Source organism: Pyrus communis, chromosome 9 (assembly GCF_963583255.1).
Source record: "Pyrus communis chromosome 9, drPyrComm1.1, whole genome shotgun sequence".
NCBI lineage: Eukaryota > Viridiplantae > Streptophyta > Magnoliopsida > Rosales > Rosaceae > Pyrus > Pyrus communis.
The window spans coordinates 2,497,014-2,515,709 of NC_084811.1; the positions used below are offsets into that span (position 1 = coordinate 2,497,014).

Consider the following 18,696-nt stretch of genomic DNA (forward strand, 5'->3'; position numbering starts at 1 on the left):
TATGGTGAAACCTCAATTTCATTAGTGTTGACTAATCCACAATCTAAATTACAACACAAATAAAACAATAAACCAAAATTTGGGAGTTTTAACAAAAAGTCTACAGTATTGTTTATTTTAACAAAAAACCACATTTTAAAACTAAAAAGTCAATCATGGTACTATTCACTTTACCTTTTATTTTATCATTATCGTTAAAACTCAAAGTTTTCAAGTCATTTTCATTAGTTTTCCTCCAAAATTATAAGTGGAAAGGAAGTGGTTTGAGTAGAAATGCGAGTTATGTGGTGGACCTTGTGGGTGTTTTGCTTCAAAAGTATCGAAAAATGTATATGTGATGTTGAGTGGAGAAGGATTTTTATGCAATAAAGATTAACTATACGGATATTTTATTTCAATCACACATTATTTTATAGGAAAACTAATGAAAATGGCTTGAAAACTTTGAGTTTAACGATAAGAACAAAATAAAGGGTAACGTGAATAGTACCATGATTGACTTTTTAGTGTAAAAATATGGTTTTTCGTTAAAGTGAACAATACCGCGGGCTTTTCGTTAAAACTCCCTTTTTTTTTATTTTTTTATTTTTTTATATAGAAAAGTTAACATGTAAAGCAATGAGTGATTAATTTATAAGTCTGCATTACCGTTATATGTTAGTAATTTGATTTTTCGGATGAGAAATATTAAGGAGACTCTGTTAAAAGTGAATTAGGATCCTAGCTAGATCCTCTTTCTAGGGAATCAGATGATCAATCAATTGTGTCCGTTCATGGTACATCGTGCGATTATAAATCATTTTAAATTTTTTATATAAAATTATATGAACAGTACCCAATAAAAACTGACCGCATAATATACACTGAACAGACATGATAGATTGATGCTCTAGATCCCTACAAAGAGGATCTAGAAATGATCCTTATCCTTCAAAAGTGGGACTCTCCACCATCTCATTTCTTTGACACAATTTCTATGCCAATATTATAAAATATTATACTAAAAATTGGTTGAGAGTTCACAAACGAAATAGGATCCTCTTCAGATCCTCTTTGTTGAGATCCGAATGATCAATTAATTGTATCCATTTATCGTACATAGTACGGTTAGAAATTATTTTAAATTTTTTATTTAAAATTGAATATAAATAATACTTAATAAAAACTGACCGCACAATATATAATAAATGAACATAATTAATTGATCACTAAATTCTCACAAAAAGATCCGGAGACGATCCTCGTCCTTCACGAACTATCTCACTTTTATCTGAAAGCTATAGTCAACGATGAAGGTCGGTGAGGTAAAGAAGAGTGGGCCTGCTTCCCCGTAGCGGTCTCTACTGACAACTGTGTTGTCGTGTGAGCGGCGTAGTTTCCAACCAAAACCCAATCGCCCTTCTTATACTCGTGCAAAGCACGCGTCCAGTCTCATAAGCTGGCTCCTGTACTCGTCGATCAATCCATCTACGGCTGGTTTAATATTTATGTTTGGTGCACAAAAATGGATATGGATTGAAATATATAAGTTAACCCTGCTCTAGTCTCATTAGTTACATTGTTGTGGTATACTAATCTTGATAGATGGTAAACTAAGAGATTTATTCCGAACTCAGGATCCGAGACTCCTTATTTGGCCTTCAAGATTAAATTGGAATGGATAATATTCAAAGTATGTTGGAGAAAGAGATGACAAAATTGTTTATTTTAATTTAAGACTTAAGCAACCTCCAGAATTTCCACTTTGCCCTCACTGACTGAAGTGACCACCTTATCAACAACAGATTTTTTTAAGGAATAATATCTGTCCTTACATTTGAATAGGATCATCGTATGATTGATGAGTGGAGAGCTATTCACTTCTGTCGTCAAGTGTGGAGCTGCTGCTGAGGCTGAGATTGTCTGAGACAGCAGTGGCAGAGAGAGATGGCGATTGACTCAGATCATGGAGCTTTCGTGGAGAAATTTCTTCTTCAACCGCCGTCTTCGTCACATGACCTTCCTCTGAGCAGCCTCACCTTTGCTGTTAAAGACATGTGGGAGCTACTCTCTTAAATTTTCCTCAATTATATCACTCTTCTATTTGGTGGATGCTTTAAATTTTGTAGTGTTATACTTAAAGTTCATATACTTCTGTGCTTATTTACGGATTTCGGATTTGGGTTGAATAAGTTGTCTTCAAGAACCCAATTTTGTGTGTTGTTTCTGTGATTGGGCGTTTCTTCATTTGAGAATGATTAAAAGCACTTTCAGCAAAAAAAGTTCATTTTTTTTTTTGGGTTCTGAAGCACTTGAATTTTTAATGAAACTTTGTCGTGGATTTGCTTCTACTGAAGTTAAAATACTTCCTACAAAAGCACTTATGATGAGAAGTGCTTTTCAGAGAAGCGTTTAAATAAATCTTCCTGCCTTATCTGGTTTTATGCGTGCTTGTGGAACCATGATGATCAACTTCAGGGTGTTGAAATGTGCAGTTTTTTTCATGTGTGTGTGTGTGTAAAAGCCAAAACATTTTTGTGCTCACTGAAATTTGAACTTGGAGGCAGATTTGATGTGGCTGGACGTGTGACTGGGTTTGGGAATCCTGATTGGGCGAGGACTCACCCGGCCGCTGAATCAACAGCTCCGGCTGTTTTGGCAATATTGAATGGAGGTGCCACAAGTATTGGTATAACTGTCATGGATGAAATGGCATGCTGGTTAGTGCAAAGAGGCCTTGTCTTACTTCACATGCTTAAACTTGCATTACTGTTTTGTTTGCAAAAATTTTGACAACTAATTGATCGCTACAAGTCTCTTTTCATGGTAAAAGTATTTATATAATGATTTTGTACATTCGAAAATCACTCGACAGAAAACGACCTTGAATTTCGCATTGTGTTGTTGGCAGTATGAATGGAGAGAACAAGCATTACGGCACACCCAGAAATCCGTGCGCACCAGATAGGGTGCCTGGAGGCTCTTCTAGCGGTTCTGCTGTTGTCGTAGCTGCAGGCCTCGCAGATTTTTCCTTAGGTAAGTTATTCCTTGCGTGCTTTTGTTGCTTTGTTGCTTCTTTATGTTGAAGCAGAAGACCCTCACTATTTCAGGAACCAATACTGGAGGAAGTGTAAGAGTACCTGCTTCGCATTGTGGAATTTTTGGGTTTCGGCCATCTCATGGTGTCATTTCTACTTCTGGAGTTACTCCTCTGGCACAAAGTTTCGATACAGTGGGTGAGAAATCAATGACATTTTATATTGCAGACTGGCTTTGGAAATAGATTTCTGGTTGTGACAAAAAAAAGGTCATGTTTCGGCTTTTTTCCCTTGATTTTATGTAACAGGAAACATCTCTCTTTACTTCTGGAAAGTAGCTAACTTCTTCCGCTTCAATGATTCATATGCCATCCATGCATTCTGCATCTTTGTTGATTATTACTCGTGGCACTTCTGTGTTTAAGTTTTTCTGCACTTGGACATATAGTACTTCGAAAGATTTCCCTATGCGAATGATCTATCTAGCACTCTAAGCAATCGGAAACCATCCTTTTGACACTAACTTCTGATATAGGATGGTTTGCAAGGAATCCTGCGATTTTGAATAGAGTTGGACGAGTGCTACTCCAATTACCTGATACGGGTCCTGTCGTACCCACTCAGTTAATCATCGCAGAAGACTGTTTCCAGATTTCAAGTGTTCCAAGCAGTCGAGTGAAACAAGCACTTGTTGACTCAGTTGAGAAGTTATTTGGGGGTAAGTGATTTGACCGTACTCATCTGTTTCATATGTCGCTGTAAGTATTTTGATTGACATGAATCAAGTCCAATTTATAATTCCCCCGCGTTTTAAGACACAAATGGGCCATTAAGTTCAATAGACAGATTAATTATTACCTGAAAATCATTCACTTAATTAAATTAGGTCTCCTGCTGAGATGGGGACAAGCTCATAACATGAAAAGAAGAAACTCACTCGTTATATCTGCAAATGCAGGTCATGTTATAAAACATGCTAACCTCGGGGACGTTGTCAAGGACAAAGTTCCAAGCTTGAACTCTTTCTTGGATAAAGGAAATCCAAGTGAAGAGTACATTATACCGTCATTGGCAGCCCTATCAACCGCCTTTCATCTTCTCGCAAGGTGCTGATTTGGTGAACTTGAATATGAGTGTAATAATTTCTGCATCTTCATCTTGATTAACAAAAATTAAATTTGTCGTTCATAATGAATTCCAAATTTATTATTTGGTTGATTGAATAGGTATGAATTCAAGAGCAACCATGGTGAATGGGTTAGTACAGTCAGACCTGACTTAGGTCCCGGGATAGCAGAACGTGTATGGGCAATTGTTCGGTCAACAGATGAAAATGTCGATGTTTGTCACTCTGTGATGACTGAACTGCATGCTGCTCTTACTGACCTTCTCAGGGTACTCTCTCTCTCTCTCTCCCTCTCATCTTTGCACACGCCAAAGTACATTTTAGGAATCCGTCACTTCATATGAAATGAGTTCATTTTGTTAGAGTAGAGAGACTGACAAACTGTTATTTGTTAGCATCTTCCTTCCTTTTGCTCTTAAAACGAAACTTTTAGCAGAGGAAATGGATGATACATACTGTCTCTAATGAATACGTAACACAATCTCTTTGATTTACTCATCAGGATTTCGGTGTCCTCGCAATGCCTACAGTTCCAGGGGATCCACCAAAGCTGCAAACAGATCCTACTACACTGGACGGTTTTCGTGCTAGGGCTTTCAGCTTCCTATCCATTGCTGTAGTTTCCGGATTCTGCCAGGTTTTTAAGCCCTCATCTATCTCTACCTCTCCATGTTTGTATACGACATGTTACGATCTTTTTCTTGTGAAAGTTTGTAAGTTAATTTTTTGGTTTAGTTGGGGAGGGGGAGGCCGTGGCCTTGGTGCTGCGTCAGTTGTGTTGGCCCTCCTCCTCTGCTTGCTGTTTTTGCTTCCTTTGTTGCTTGCTCTCGGTGAGCTTCTGTTTGGTGTGGCTTCGGCCCTGGTTTTATGAATGCCAGTTCTTCTTCAAAAAAAAAAAAAAGTTTGTAACTTAATTCTACGTATTTGCAGGTGAGTATACCACTAGGGATGTGCGATAACCTACCTGTTTCAGTTTCCTTGTTGGCAAAGCATGGTTCAGATGGGTTCCTGCTCAATCTTGTCGAGACTCTTTACGACACTCTCAAAGAACACGTCGGGAAGCTGTGAATGTTGACTACAAGATTTTGAGTTGCAGATTCTGATAATCTTTTTACTAATATATGTGCTTGTAAGTTCTGCTAGTTTGGTATTGTTATGTTTAAAAAAAAAAAAAAAAAAAACGGTTTCTGCTTGAGAATAAACAGCTGTAAAATAAAGTTGTTGAGCGTTTGATAAACTTTTATTGTAAAAGTGCTTGTAAAAAAAATAAAAAACTGTATCTGAGTGTTTTGTAAACTTTTATATAAAATTGATGTGAATATGTTAAATATTAGATATGACATTTAATGTGATATAATAATTATCAAAAGGAATACTACACGGGCAACGATTGTTATTTTGTAAAATATGCAGGGGGATACTTCGTAATTTGAAAATTTTATTAAATGCCCACTGTTCACTATGCTTAGAAATTTTTAGAAGCATAGTAGACCTTGCTTTTCTTTGCTTTTTTGTTGTCATTGACAACAGTTTTTAAATTTTTTTTTTTTTTTTACCAAATACATTTGATGTTCCAAATTTTTTTCATAAGCTCGTTTTTATAAAAGCACCACAACTGCCAAATCACTCATAAGGTTTAAAATAGACAGGAATTTTCGTGCTTTTATCCTTGTGTATGGTACATGGGCAAGCTATCAAGCTTATATATTAGCTTTCATTGTGGAGGAAATTGCAGCAATGGTTTCTCAACTTTAACCTAATTGGAGCAATGGTCCCTCAACTAAAAATTCATTACCATTGATCCCTAAACTCATCAAAACGTGCATATATGGTCTTTTTTGTCAACTCCGTTAGAACTTTAGTCAAAATGAGTCATGTGTCATGCACGTGAGGCTAAATTAAGGAGTAAATATAAAAATCAAATAAGAAAAGTTGTATCAATGGTCCCTCAACTTTAATCCAACCATGGAAACGGTCCCTTAGCTTTAATTCAATTAGAGCAATGGTTCCTCAATTTTAACGCAATGGTTCCAACATAACTCATTTTGACAGAGTTCTGATAGAAGTTGATGAAAATGACCATAGCTACACGTTTTGATGAGTTGAGAGACCAATGTGAATAGATTTTTGGTTGAAGGAATATTGCTCTAATTTGGTTAAGGTTGAAAGACCATTGCTACAATTTATTCTTCATTGTCGCATTCTAACAAAAATGTGGTTTCCGTACTCTCCTTTTCACCTCCTATATTTTCTTAAATTATCAATACAACGGCTAGAAAGTAAAGAGATTGCATATGTCCAAATGAGAGTAGAAATCACTCCACCGCTTTTCGTATACTATCTATCTTATGAGGAGAAAATACCCACTCCATATACTTGAATAGTATAAGGGTGACTTTGAATGTGGTCCCTATTTATGAATGTTCTTTAATTGAAACCTGTTGGTTTTCAGTTTTTGATTGAAGTCCTGAAATTAATACAATAATTCATTTCTATGTAGGTTATTATAATTACTTATATTAATGAGATTTTAAATAAAATCCATGATTTGTGGGATTGAAAATTTAAAAAAAAAAAAAATTATACTTATATAAAAAAGTATAATTTATCTTAATGACATGATTTGTCATTAAGATAAACTATATTTAAATAAAACCCACGATTTGTCATTACTTATATTAATGACATTTTACATACAAAAATTTGGTAGCCTTTATATGGTACCTTTTTGACACACCCCGACTCAGAATATCCACGTAGACACCCGAATCGCGATGTGCTAGCCAACACTCAAAAGGTGACGAAGATATAATGTGTAATGATATGGAAAATATGAATAAATTAAAACCTAAAATTGATCAATTTAGACTGCGCAGTGAGCGGGATTGAACTCATATCAAGTGATGTCAAAGCATAGATAAATTGCAGTAAAAGAAGAGTAATGACATTTATACCAAAAGAAGAAGTCTCCTTCATAACAACTTTTACCAACAATCCTCTGTAAAACTTAAGAAGGCTGAGAGTTTCACTTCAATTGCATACCCATCAAAACTGGGATGCATGTATTTATAATCATCTAAAGGTTACAGCATGGGTTTGAAAACCCTAGATACAAGGAAGTTTTGAAAGTTTAAAAATACAAAAAGAAAGCTATAAGGATTACATGCGCAGGTTAGATTACATCAGATATTTGAAAACAAATCCTATAAACTAGGAATGGCTGAAAGGATAAGAGTCTGAATCAAATTCCTGAAGATGCGGTGCTAACAGCTTAACGTTGACTTCGTCTAACATCCTCGTCATCAGGAAATTTCTGCCACTAAAATTCCTGAAGGGAGGAAAAACAAGAGTAAGTGGGCCTGAAAATTAAAGTTTTATAAATCATTTTCGAAAATGTGTAACCCCTCGCTATAAATCGTTTTTCGTTAATGGTATCTGCAGCTTTTCTTATCAAAGGAGCACAAGTATAGATTGCAGTGTTATTACACTGAACCAGGTTTTGGTGCTTCTGGTCATTTTATTGGTTGTGTTGTTTCTCAGTTTATATCCCTCAGAAACGCCGTCACTGTTTTCATGCCTTCCAGTTGGTTAACTTTGTTTCTTAATTAGGTTTCTTAAGTGACATATTTGACGTGCCAAGGTTTTGGAAGTCCGCAAGTATCTTCAGCCAAACCGTTGGCTCCAAAGTTGGTTGACAAGGGAAATCCAAGCTCTAATGCAGGTCCAATTAGCTAAATCATAAAATTGTGCATGTGGTCTTTCTTTATAGTTAACCGGGTGAATCTTTATAGCTAACTTTCTTCTTTTGCCGCTTGTAGGAGGTAGATGTTGACATCGTCATGCACATACATGGCATGATTAATTCATCCCTGACGAGGTGATATGTGTTACTCCCTAGATCTTCAATTGAAAAATCGAATAACGTTCCAAAGTTTAGTTCCCATCTTTTGAGTTCTTTAGGACAATAAATGAGAAAGAACAACATTGAAGTGCTTGAAAACGTGCCAAATTTCAATGTACTCTTTGTCTGAACTTTTACCTGAACCATGCATTTTCAAGGGATGAACAAAAAGGTTGAACGACAGCACCTGAAGAAAAACAAAGAGAATTTCAAGAATCAACCCCTGATGCAGCAGGGCCTTTCCTGGCAGCAAGAACCAATCGGTTTGAACATTGAAGCATACGATGCTGTGTGCATGCAACGCTTAGGTTGGAGTGCTCCGCGAGTGACTGCAGAGCCAGCAGAGGGGGAACTCGCCGAGCACAGACCTGTGATCCCTTATTTGTACATATTTTATGATTCCGACTGCAGCGAATGAAAGTTCGTCTACATGTGTATGGAACTGCCACTTGAAATTTTGTTTCCAGTGATAATACATCGTGTACTTGCGTTGAATCCATAAGCTAAGAAATTCACAATATTCTCATAGAATATGTTTTTCTCTTAGGATTTTGACTAAAATAGTCCCTGAGTTCGGCAAAACTCCTCACTTTGATTCTGACAATGAAAATCGATAAAAATGGTCCTTGAATTGTCCTTCTTTTTAAGAGTATTTTGTCAAATCAATCATTCTATTTAACGAAGATATTGACATATTTTTTAAGGAATAAGCAAAATAATTAATAGTGAACGTGTATAGATTCTCAAAGTCTCCATAGTGAGGACCTAAGTGGTTCTTGAATTGTCCTTATTTTCAAGAGTATTTTGTCAAATCAACCCCTCAACTTAACAAGAATATTGAAAGATTTGTTACAAAATGAACAAAATAATTTACGACAAATTCAATGACCGCTTGTATCGATCCTCAATGTCTGAGGACCACAGTGAGGACTTAAGCAAACTCCAGAATTTCCACTTTGCCCTCACTGACTGAAATGACCACCTTATCAACAACAGATATTTTTAAGGAATAATATATGTGATATTTTTAAGGAATAATATATGTCCTTGCATTTGAATAGGATCATCGTATGATTGATGAGTGGAGAGCTATTCACTTCTGTCGTCAAATGTGGAGCTGCTGCTGAGGCTGATATTGTTTGAGACAGCAGTGGCAGAGAGAGATGGCGATAGACTCAGATCATGGAGCTTTCGTGGAGAAATTCCTTCTCCGACCGCCGTCTTCGTCACATGACCTTCCTCTGAGCGGCCTCACCTTTGCTGTTAAAGACATGTGAGAGCTACTCTCTTAAATTTTCCTCAATTATATCACTCTTCTATTTGGTGGATGCTTCAAATTTTGTAGTGTTACATTTAAAATTCATATGCTTTTGTGCTTATTTGCGAATTTCGGATTTGGGTTCAATCAGTTTTCTCCAAGAACCGAATTTTGTGTGTTGTTTCTGTGATTGGGCGTTTCTTCATTTGAGAATGACTAAAAGCACTTTCAGAAAGAAAGAAAAAAGTTCAAATGTTTTTTTTTTTTTTAACCTGAAGCACTAGAATTTTTAATGAAACTTTGTGGTGGATTTGCTTCTACTAAAGTTAAAATACTTCCAACAAAAGCACTTATGATGAGAAGTGCTTTTTCAGAGTAGCGTTTTAATAAATCTTCCTGCTTTGTGTGGTTTTATGCGTGCTTGTGGAACCATGATGACGAACTTCAGGGTGTTGAATTGTGCAATTTTTTTTTTCCGTGTAAAAGCCAAAACATTTTTGTATTCAGTGAAATTTGAACTTGGAGGCAGATTTGATGTGGCTGGACGTGTGACTGGGTTTGGGAATCCTGATTGGGCGAGGACTCATCCGGCTGCTGAATCAACAGCTCCGGCTGTTTCGGCAATATTGAGTGGAGGTGCCACAAGTATTGGTATAACTGTCATGGATGAAATGGCATACTGGTTAGTGCGAAGAGGCCATGTCTTACTTCACATGCTTAAACTTGCATTACTGTTTTGTTTGCAAAAATTTTGACAAATGATTGATCGCTATAAGTCTCTTTTCGTGGTAAAAGTATTCATATAATGATTTTGGACATCCAAAAATCACTCAACAGAAAACGCCCTTGAATTTTGCTTTGTGTTGTTGGCAGTATGAATGGAGAGAACAAGCATTATGGCACACCCAGAAATCCGTGCGCACCAGATAGGGTGCCTGGAGGCTCTTCTAGCGGTTCTGCTGTTGCCGTAGCTGCAGGCCTCGCAGATTTTTCCTTAGGTAAGTTATTCCTTGTGTGCTTTTGTTGTTTTCTTGCTTCTTTAAGTTGAAGCACAAGACCCTCACTTTTTCAGGAACCGATACTGGAGCAAGTGTAAGAGTTCCTGCTTCATATTGTGGAATTTTTGGGTTTCGGCCATCTCATGGTGTCATTTCTACTTCTGGAGTTACTCCTCTGGCACAGAGTTTCGATACAGTGGGTGAGAAATCAATGACATTTTATATTGCAGACTGGCTTAGGAAATTGATTTCTGGTTGTGACAAAAAAAAGTCATGTTTCGGTTTTCCCTCGATTTTATATAACAGGAAATCTCTATTTCTGTTTCTAGAAAGTAGCTAACTTCTTCCGCTTTAATGATTCATATGCCATCCATGCATTCTGCATTTTTGTTGATTATTACTTGTGACACTTCTGTGTTTAAGTTTTTCTGCAATTGGAAATATAGTACTTCGAAAGCATTAAGCAATCAGAAACACTAACTTCTGATATAGGATGGTTTGCAAGGAATCCTGCGATTTTGAATAGAGTTGGACGAGTGTTACTCCAATTGCCTGATACGGGTCCTGTCATACCCACTCAGTTAATCATCGCAGAAGACTGTTTCCAGCTTTCAACCGTTCCAAGCAGTCGAGTGAAACAAGTACTTGTTGACTCAGTTGAGAAGTTATTTGGGGGTAAGTGATTTGACCGTATTGTTCTGTTTCATCTCTCGCTGTAAGTATTTTGATTGGCATGAATCGAGTCCAATTTATAATTCCCCGCGTTTTAAGACACAAATAGACCATTAAATTCAGTAGACAGATTATTACCTGAAAATCATCATTCATTTAATTAAATTGGGTCTCTTGCTGAGATAGGGACAAGCTCATAACATGGAAAGAAGAAGCTCACTCGTTATATCTGCAAATACAGGTCATGTTATAAAACATGCTAACATCGGGGACGTTGTCAAGGACAAAGTTCCAAGCTTGAACTCTTTCTTGGATAAAGGAAATCCAAGTGAAGAGTACATTATACCGTCATTGGCAGCCCTATCAACCGCCAATCGTCTTCTCGTAAGGTGCTGATTTGGTGGACTTGAATATGAGTGATAATTTCTGCATCTTCATCTTGATTAACAAAAAATAAATTTGTCGTTCATAATGAATTCCAAATTTATTATTTGGTTGATAGAATAGGTATGAATTCAAGAGCAACCATGGTGAATGGGTTAGTACAGTCAGACCTGACTTAGGTCCTGGGATAGCAGAACGTGTATGGGCAGCTGTTCGGTCAACAGATGAAAATGTCGATGTTTGTCACTCCGTGATGACTGAATTGTGCACTGCTCTTACTGACCTTCTCGGGGTACTCTCTCTCTCTCTCTCTCATCTTTGCACACGCCAGAGTTCATTTTCGGAATCCGTCGCTTCATATGAAATGAGTTCATTTTGTTAGAGTAGAGAGACTGACAAACTGTTATTTGTTAGCATCTTCCTTCCTTTTGCTCTTAAAACGAAACTTTTAGCAGAAGAAATGGATGATACATACTGTCTCTAATAAATACGTAACACAATCTCTTTGATTTAATTACTCATCAGGATTTTGGTGTCCTCGGAATGCCTACAGTTCCAAGGGATCCACCAAAGCTGCGAACAGATCCTACTACACTCGACGCTTTTCATGCCAGGGCTTTCAGCTTCCTATCCATTGCCGTAGTTTCCGGATTCTGCCAGGTTTTTAAGCCCTTTATCTATCTCTACCTCTCCCTCCCCCTCTCCATGTTTGTATACAACACATTACGATTTTCTTCTTCGTCATTGACTGCAAGTTTCTTGCGAAAGTTTGTAACTTATTTCTACGTATTTGCAGGTGAGTATACCTCTAGGGATGCATGATAACCTACCTGTTTCAGTTTCCTTGCTGGCAAAGCATGGCTCGGATGGGTTCTTGCTCAATCTTGTCGAGACTCTTTACGACACTCTCAAAGAACACGTCGGGAAGTTGTGAATGTTGACTACAAGATTTTGAGTTGCAGATTCTTATAATCTTTTCCTGATATATGTGCTTGTAAGTTCTGCTAGTTTGGTATTGTTATGTTAAAAAAAAAAAAAAAAAAAACTGCTTCTGCTAGGTTTTGAGAATAAACAGCTGTAAAATAAAATTGTTAAGCATTTGATAAATTTTTATTGTAAAAGTGCTTGTAAAAATATATATATAACAGCATCCAAATGTTTTGTAAACTTTTATATAAAATTAATGTGAATATATTAAATACTAAAAATGATATGGCATTTAATATAATATAATAATTGTCAAAGAGAATATTGCACGGGCAAACATTGTTCTTTTGTAAAATATGTATGGTTATACTTGCCATTTGAAAAATTCATTAAATGCCCATTGTTCACTATGCTTAGAAATTTTTAGAAGCATAATAGACATTGCTTGTGCTTTTCTATGCTTTTCTGTTGCCATTGACAACAGTTTTTTAAATGGTTAGGAGGAGAGAGATTAAGTTGACATCTAAAGCTATGAGTGATTGATTTATAAGTCCGCTTGTCGTAGGTTAGTAATTCGATTTGATGGATGAGAAATATTAAGGAGATTTTGTTGAAAGTGAATTAGGATCCTAGCCAAATCATTTTTGTGGGGATCTGGATGATTAATCAATTATATCCGTTTATGGTACATCGTGCGGTCATAAATTATTTTAAATTATTTTATTTAAAATTATATAAACAATATCGAATAAAAACTGATTGCACTATGTGTAATAAACGAACATAATAAATTAATCCTCTAGATCTCTGTAAAGAGGATTTGAAGAAGATCTTTATCCTTCAAAAGTAAGATTCTCTATCATCTTCTTTTTTTTTAATCAAATTTTCATACTAACATTATAAAATATTTTATTAAAAATTAGTAGAGAGCCCACTAACAAGCAATGGTCAACGATGAAGGTTGGTAAGGTAAAGAAGAGTGGGCGCTGCTTCGCCATTGGAAGCGGTCTCTACTGACAACTGTGTTGTAGTGCGAGCGGCGTAGTTTCCAACCAAAACCCAAGCGCCCTGCTTATGCTAGTGTAAAGCACGCGGTGCAGTCTCAAAAGCTGGCTCTTGTACTCGTCCATCAGTCAAAATCCATTTACGGTTGGTTTAATATTAGGAAAATTAATGAAAAATATTCGAAAATATTTAGTTTTAATAATAAGAAAAAAATAAAAGATAAAATGAATAATACCAGATTTAACTTTTAAATGTAAAAATATGATTTTTCGTTAAAACTCTCTTTAATATTTATGTTTGGTGCACAAAAATTGATATGGATTGAAGTATATAAGTTAACCCTGCTCCAGTCTCATTATTTACATTGTTGTGATATACTAATCTTGATAGATGGTAGACTAAGAAGACTTATTCCGACCTCAAAATCCGAGATTCGTAATTTGGTTTTCTTGATTGGATGGGAATAGATAATATTCATGATATGTTAGAAAAAGAGATGAGAAAATTATTCATTTCAATCCGAGATTTGTGATTTTTTTATAATAGCGGGTATTAAATTTAACCATAAAAGTTGAAGTGGAAAACTTTTTCTAAGTTGAAAATTTTAAGTTTTTAACTTAAAGATTAGAGACTGTCTTAGAAAGCATTGCAACTATATTTTTCAACCTCAAAACCACTTTTAAATTTTTTTTGCCCAATACTATCAAAAGTGTTTTTGATAATCTGAAAGCGATGTTAATTATTGAAAAAAAAAAAAAACTAATGAAAATAATATGAAAATTTTAAATTTGAACGATACAAGGATAAAATAAAAGGTAAAGTGAATAGAATCAGGATTGATTTTTAGTATAAAAAATTAATTTTTCATTAAAATGAACAATATCAGAAATTTTTCGTTAAAATTACCAGAAGTTTTTGGTTAAAGTTACCAGAGAAAAACTTCCAAACAGACTCCCGATTCAATCTGTTCAACAACCCTTTCCAACACTGGGCACCAACCACCGACTAATTGGCTTCGAGCGGAAATGATCCCTACACCATGATCCCCGCAGATGATCCACGCGCCGCCACTGTCATGGAGTCAAAGAAACATGAAAAACAAGAAGCCAAATAAACGAATCAGAAGGCCAACTGTGGTTGGCTGCAACCCAATTACGACTTTCCCACATTAATAAATCAAATGGACTGTATAAATTATCCCCACATTGAACAGATTTAACTCACCAAGTTCCAAGTTGCGAACTTCCAACCACCACACTGACTCTCTGGGGTTCTCAATATTGGCACCAAAATATTTGGTCGCCCCGATTGGAATCATTCAGCTAATTCCAGCAATTACAAAAAAAATAAAAATAAAAATAAAAGAAGGAAAGAAAATGGAAGTGAAAGCAAGAGCTCCTGGAAAAATCATACTCTCAGGAGAACATGCTGTCGTTCATGGATCAACGGCGGTGGCTTCCTCCATTGACCTCTACACCTACGTCTCTCTTCGCTTTCCCACTCCCTCTGGTACTCACCCTCTCTCTCTAATCTCTAATCTCTACTGGGTTTCTTTTCATCTGTCAATTTATATGATTTATTCTTCGATGAGACATTTGGTGCGCTTGATTTGGGATGTTATTTGGAAGATATTATATTTGAGTTGGATTCATGGGTTTTGCTTAGGAGATCATTTTTGGGTTGTGAATGGTTTGCCAATGCAAAAGTTTGCATCTTGGATTCATGGTTTTGATTAAGCTTTCAAAGTGATAGCATTTCCAATCCAAAAGCAAAAGTTTGCGTCTTTTTGTAAGATAAGAATTCAGCTTTTGGGTTGCCTGAAATCAGGGTTTATAGAAACCCTTTTCAGATTCTGGGAATTTCCATTGGGTGAGATGATAGTGTTTCTGAAACTTCTGTTCTGTTTAGGTTTCATGGGGTTTGATTTAACTTTGTGACCGTGTTACCAAAGCGAAAAGTTTGTATCTTTTTTCTGAGCTAAGCTTAACTTTGGTTGTTTTTGTGGATGAATCTGAATGGTTAAACCTGTAGGTTTTAAGTTATGTTTAGAAATCTATTCAGCAACTGGATTACTTGATATCAGGATTTTAAAGAAACCCTTTCTAGATTCTGGAATCTGTTTTCGGACGACCCTGACTGTTGGCCTAGTTGAATTTATAGGGGTTAAGTTATATTAGAAATCTGACTGTTTTCAGGGTCTTAATTTCGAGAATGAGAACATGTAAACGTTTCTGATATGAACATGGTATAAAGTTCATATGTTCAAGTCCAGGTTAATTCTATATGAATCTCTCACTGACCGTCTTTCGCTATTATTCATAGATAATGATGATGCACTAAGACTCCAGCTCAAGGATATTGGATTAGAGTTTTCATGGCCTATTGGTAGGATAAAAGAAGTCCTATCAGAATTAGATATTCCCAACTCATCAGTGCCAACCTCATGTTCAACGGAGTCGATTAAATCACTTGCTGCTTTGGTTGATGAACTGAACATTCCAGAGGCAAAAATTGGACTTGGTGCTGGAGTGGTGGCTTTTCTTTGGCTATATGCATCTATCCAAGGGTACTCGACTGTTATTTGTTTGAATAATCGACTACTTTCTGTTCTTGTCGATTTATTCTTATTTTCTCATTCTCTGATTTCTTCTCTTTATGGCTCAGATTTAAGCCTGCTACTGTTGTTATCACTTCAGAACTTCCGTTGGGCTCAGGCCTGGGATCATCTGCTGCATTATGCGTTGCACTCTCGGGTGCTCTTCTTTCTTTCTCAGATTGTCTAAGTCTGGATTTGGGCAACAAAGAGTGGACTACTTTTGGGGAAAGTGAACTTGAATTGCTGAACAAATGGGCTTTTGAAGGTGAGAAGATCATCCACGGAAAGCCGTCTGGAATCGACAATACAGTTAGCACATACGGTATGTTATTTTGTGTCCTGTGCCCAACTCATTATCTTCCTTCATCATTATCTCATTTCTTCTTCTTTTGCTTATCTTCTTGCCTTGGATCTTCGAGTTAAAGTTCTTGGAATCAGTTAGATAAATAGTTTGTCTGGATTAGTACGAAAAGTGTTATGATGTCAAACAGCTACTGGTGAAAAGGAAAATTTTCAATTTACTCGAAGCTACATTTTTTCTTTCATGAAGAGATTCATTTATCTCTATGCATCTACTTTATTGGTGCTTACTAGTACCCCAAAAATAGTCGTACCAGATCCACATTGTATCTTGAAGTTCCGCTTAGGACTTTTCTTCGATAAGATAGGAACTCTCTTGAGGTTGATTTGCTTAATCCATTATTTTCTTCTGCCACCTCTTTTATTCTTTTGTAAGCCAAGCCTACTGTTGGTTCCATCATCCTGTTGTGATTCAGTGAGGAACTGTTCATACTGGCTCATCGTGATTAATCTAGAAACTATTGTTTTTGAATCACCAAAAATTAGGCATTTGGATCTGATATCTCAGTAATTATGAGGTATTCGAATATGCGTAATGGTATCTGGTTTTAGACATAGCTCTCCACATCATCTTTTGGCATATTTGTTGGAGTTCAAACGTTAGAGCTATGGAGTATTGTAGTTTCTTTATCTTGTTTGACGCAATTGATTTACTGCTTTTGATGATATCTTAATACGAATCTCTTGTGCAACAGGCAATATGATCAAGTTCAGATCAGGTAGTCTGACTCGCATCAAATCAAACATGACACTCAAAATGCTTATTACCAACACAAAAGTTGGTAGGAATACGAAGGCCTTAGTTGCTGGTGTTTCTGAGAGAACTTTAAGGCATCCGGAGGCCATGGCTTCTGTGTTTAATGCAGTGGATTCTATCAGCACGGAAGTGGCTAACATCATCCAATCGCCCGCCCCCGATGAGCTCTCCATTACTGAGAAGGAAGCGAAAATAGAAGAGTTAATGGAAATGAATCAAGGTTTGCTCCAATGTATGGGGGTCAGCCATGCTTCAATTGAAACCGTTCTTCGAACAACGCTGAAATACAAGTTAGCTTCCAAGTTGACCGGAGCTGGGGGTGGAGGTTGTGTTCTCACACTACTGCCAACCTGTATCCTTTTCACGATTCCCTTTATTTTTGGTTCTTCAGTACATTATCTCATGTCTTCTTATTTTCCTTCTCTAATAGTGGAGAACAATGAACTGATAGTTAGCTGCACATAAACATGGTTTAGGGTCTGTTTAGAATTTGCTTATAGAAGGGATAAAATTGCTTTTTGACAACTAAAAGCACTTCTAATTACATTTAGCAGAAAAACTTAAGATTGCTTCTGAGTTGTAAAAGTGTTTTATGGAGAAGCACTTGCTATGTGCTTCTTCAAGAACCTCTTCCAAGTGCATTTCCAGGAAATACTTGAATTTTCAATAAAGTTTTCTAAATGTTTATAATAAAAGCATTTCTACCAAAAGTATTTATGAGCGTAAGTGCTTCCCACATAAGCAGTCTCAAACGAGTTCGTAGTGTCCCTTTATTCTCTGTTTAGCGTTCACCTAGTTCTGTTGGTGCTTATTTCCAATACCTTGTACAATGTTTCCTTAACCACATGAATCAGTGCTGTCAGGAACTGTTGTTGATAAAGTAACTGCTGAACTGGAGTCTTGTGGATTCCATTGTTTGACGGCCGCCATTGGTGGAAACGGAGTCGAAATTCGCTTCGGCGGTTCGTTGTAACCTTCCCTCCGAAGCGCTGAGTGTAAGATCTTAAACCCCCATTGCTGACTGGCAGGACTCGAGCTCTATCTGCTGTCTGTAAATTATTTTCTTGTATTCTGAATTTTTATCCGATAAATTTTCGTCTTCCAATTTCTTGGCGAAAATAATTGAAAAAATGGCAATCTGTGCTAGGTCTTGTAACTTCTTGTCACTCGCAGATTTCTTGTGGCGTAAACAAGATTGTTGCTATGGAATTAATTTTATCTTAATCCTCTTAAATCACAGCTTAGCACTGTTTTAACATTGCAAACACACAGCATGTTAGCAGGATAATGTAGGATAATAATCTATCTTGTAAACGATTGTATATCCTCGTGTCCATCTCTTCTTTCGCCATCTCTTCTTTCGCGTCACCTCTTTCTGTTATATAACCAGTTGTATATTGGGCTGGATTCTGTTATATAACCTGTTGTATATTGGAGCCATGCTCCGGAGAGTTTGGAACGATTAAACGCGGATTCTGAGAATCCAACCCATTCTCCGAATCCAACCCATTCTAATGGGATTCTACCTTGTAACGGGTTGTATATCGGTGATGTGGGATTGTTTAGGATCGCTCCAACTCAACCCAACTCATCATAAAACGGTACAGAATTTGTTCCATGCTTTTATTAGCAAAAAGACATGCTCATTTATTTATGAACTTCACACAATATTGGACATCTGAAACTCTTAGAAGT

General features: G+C 36.5%; 4 protein-coding genes across 4 annotated transcripts; all 4 read left to right on the forward strand.

The window, feature by feature from the left end:
• The first annotated feature begins 1,745 nt into the window (after nt 1–1,745).
• On the forward strand, nt 1,746–5,483 carry LOC137745378 (amidase 1-like). The gene is made up of 9 exons (XM_068485326.1): nt 1,746–2,036; nt 2,547–2,699; nt 2,891–3,015; nt 3,090–3,215; nt 3,553–3,735; nt 3,976–4,123; nt 4,244–4,412; nt 4,646–4,780; nt 5,074–5,483. Exons 1-9 carry the CDS (start codon nt 1,927–1,929, stop codon nt 5,209–5,211), a joined length of 1,287 nt encoding a protein of 428 aa, XP_068341427.1. The 5' UTR covers nt 1,746–1,926; the 3' UTR covers nt 5,212–5,483.
• A 1,823-nt stretch (nt 5,484–7,306) lies between these two features.
• On the forward strand, nt 7,307–8,462 carry LOC137745471 (uncharacterized). The gene is made up of 5 exons (XM_068485431.1): nt 7,307–7,314; nt 7,399–7,492; nt 7,585–7,726; nt 7,962–7,964; nt 8,203–8,462. The coding sequence occupies exons 1-5, from the start codon at nt 7,307–7,309 to the stop codon at nt 8,460–8,462; spliced, it is 507 nt and encodes a 168-aa protein (XP_068341532.1).
• A 633-nt stretch (nt 8,463–9,095) lies between these two features.
• On the forward strand, nt 9,096–12,509 carry LOC137745267 (amidase 1-like). The gene is made up of 9 exons (XM_068485185.1): nt 9,096–9,317; nt 9,832–9,984; nt 10,176–10,300; nt 10,375–10,500; nt 10,793–10,975; nt 11,214–11,361; nt 11,480–11,648; nt 11,882–12,016; nt 12,153–12,509. Exons 1-9 carry the CDS (start codon nt 9,208–9,210, stop codon nt 12,288–12,290), a joined length of 1,287 nt encoding a protein of 428 aa, XP_068341286.1. The 5' UTR covers nt 9,096–9,207; the 3' UTR covers nt 12,291–12,509.
• A 1,798-nt stretch (nt 12,510–14,307) lies between these two features.
• Nucleotides 14,308–18,235, forward strand: LOC137745268 (mevalonate kinase-like). Its single transcript, XM_068485186.1, has 5 exons — nt 14,308–14,797; nt 15,611–15,854; nt 15,953–16,206; nt 16,940–17,353; nt 17,856–18,235. The coding sequence occupies exons 1-5, from the start codon at nt 14,665–14,667 to the stop codon at nt 17,972–17,974; spliced, it is 1,164 nt and encodes a 387-aa protein (XP_068341287.1). The 5' UTR covers nt 14,308–14,664; the 3' UTR covers nt 17,975–18,235.
• Nucleotides 18,236–18,696: the final 461 nt, after the last annotated feature.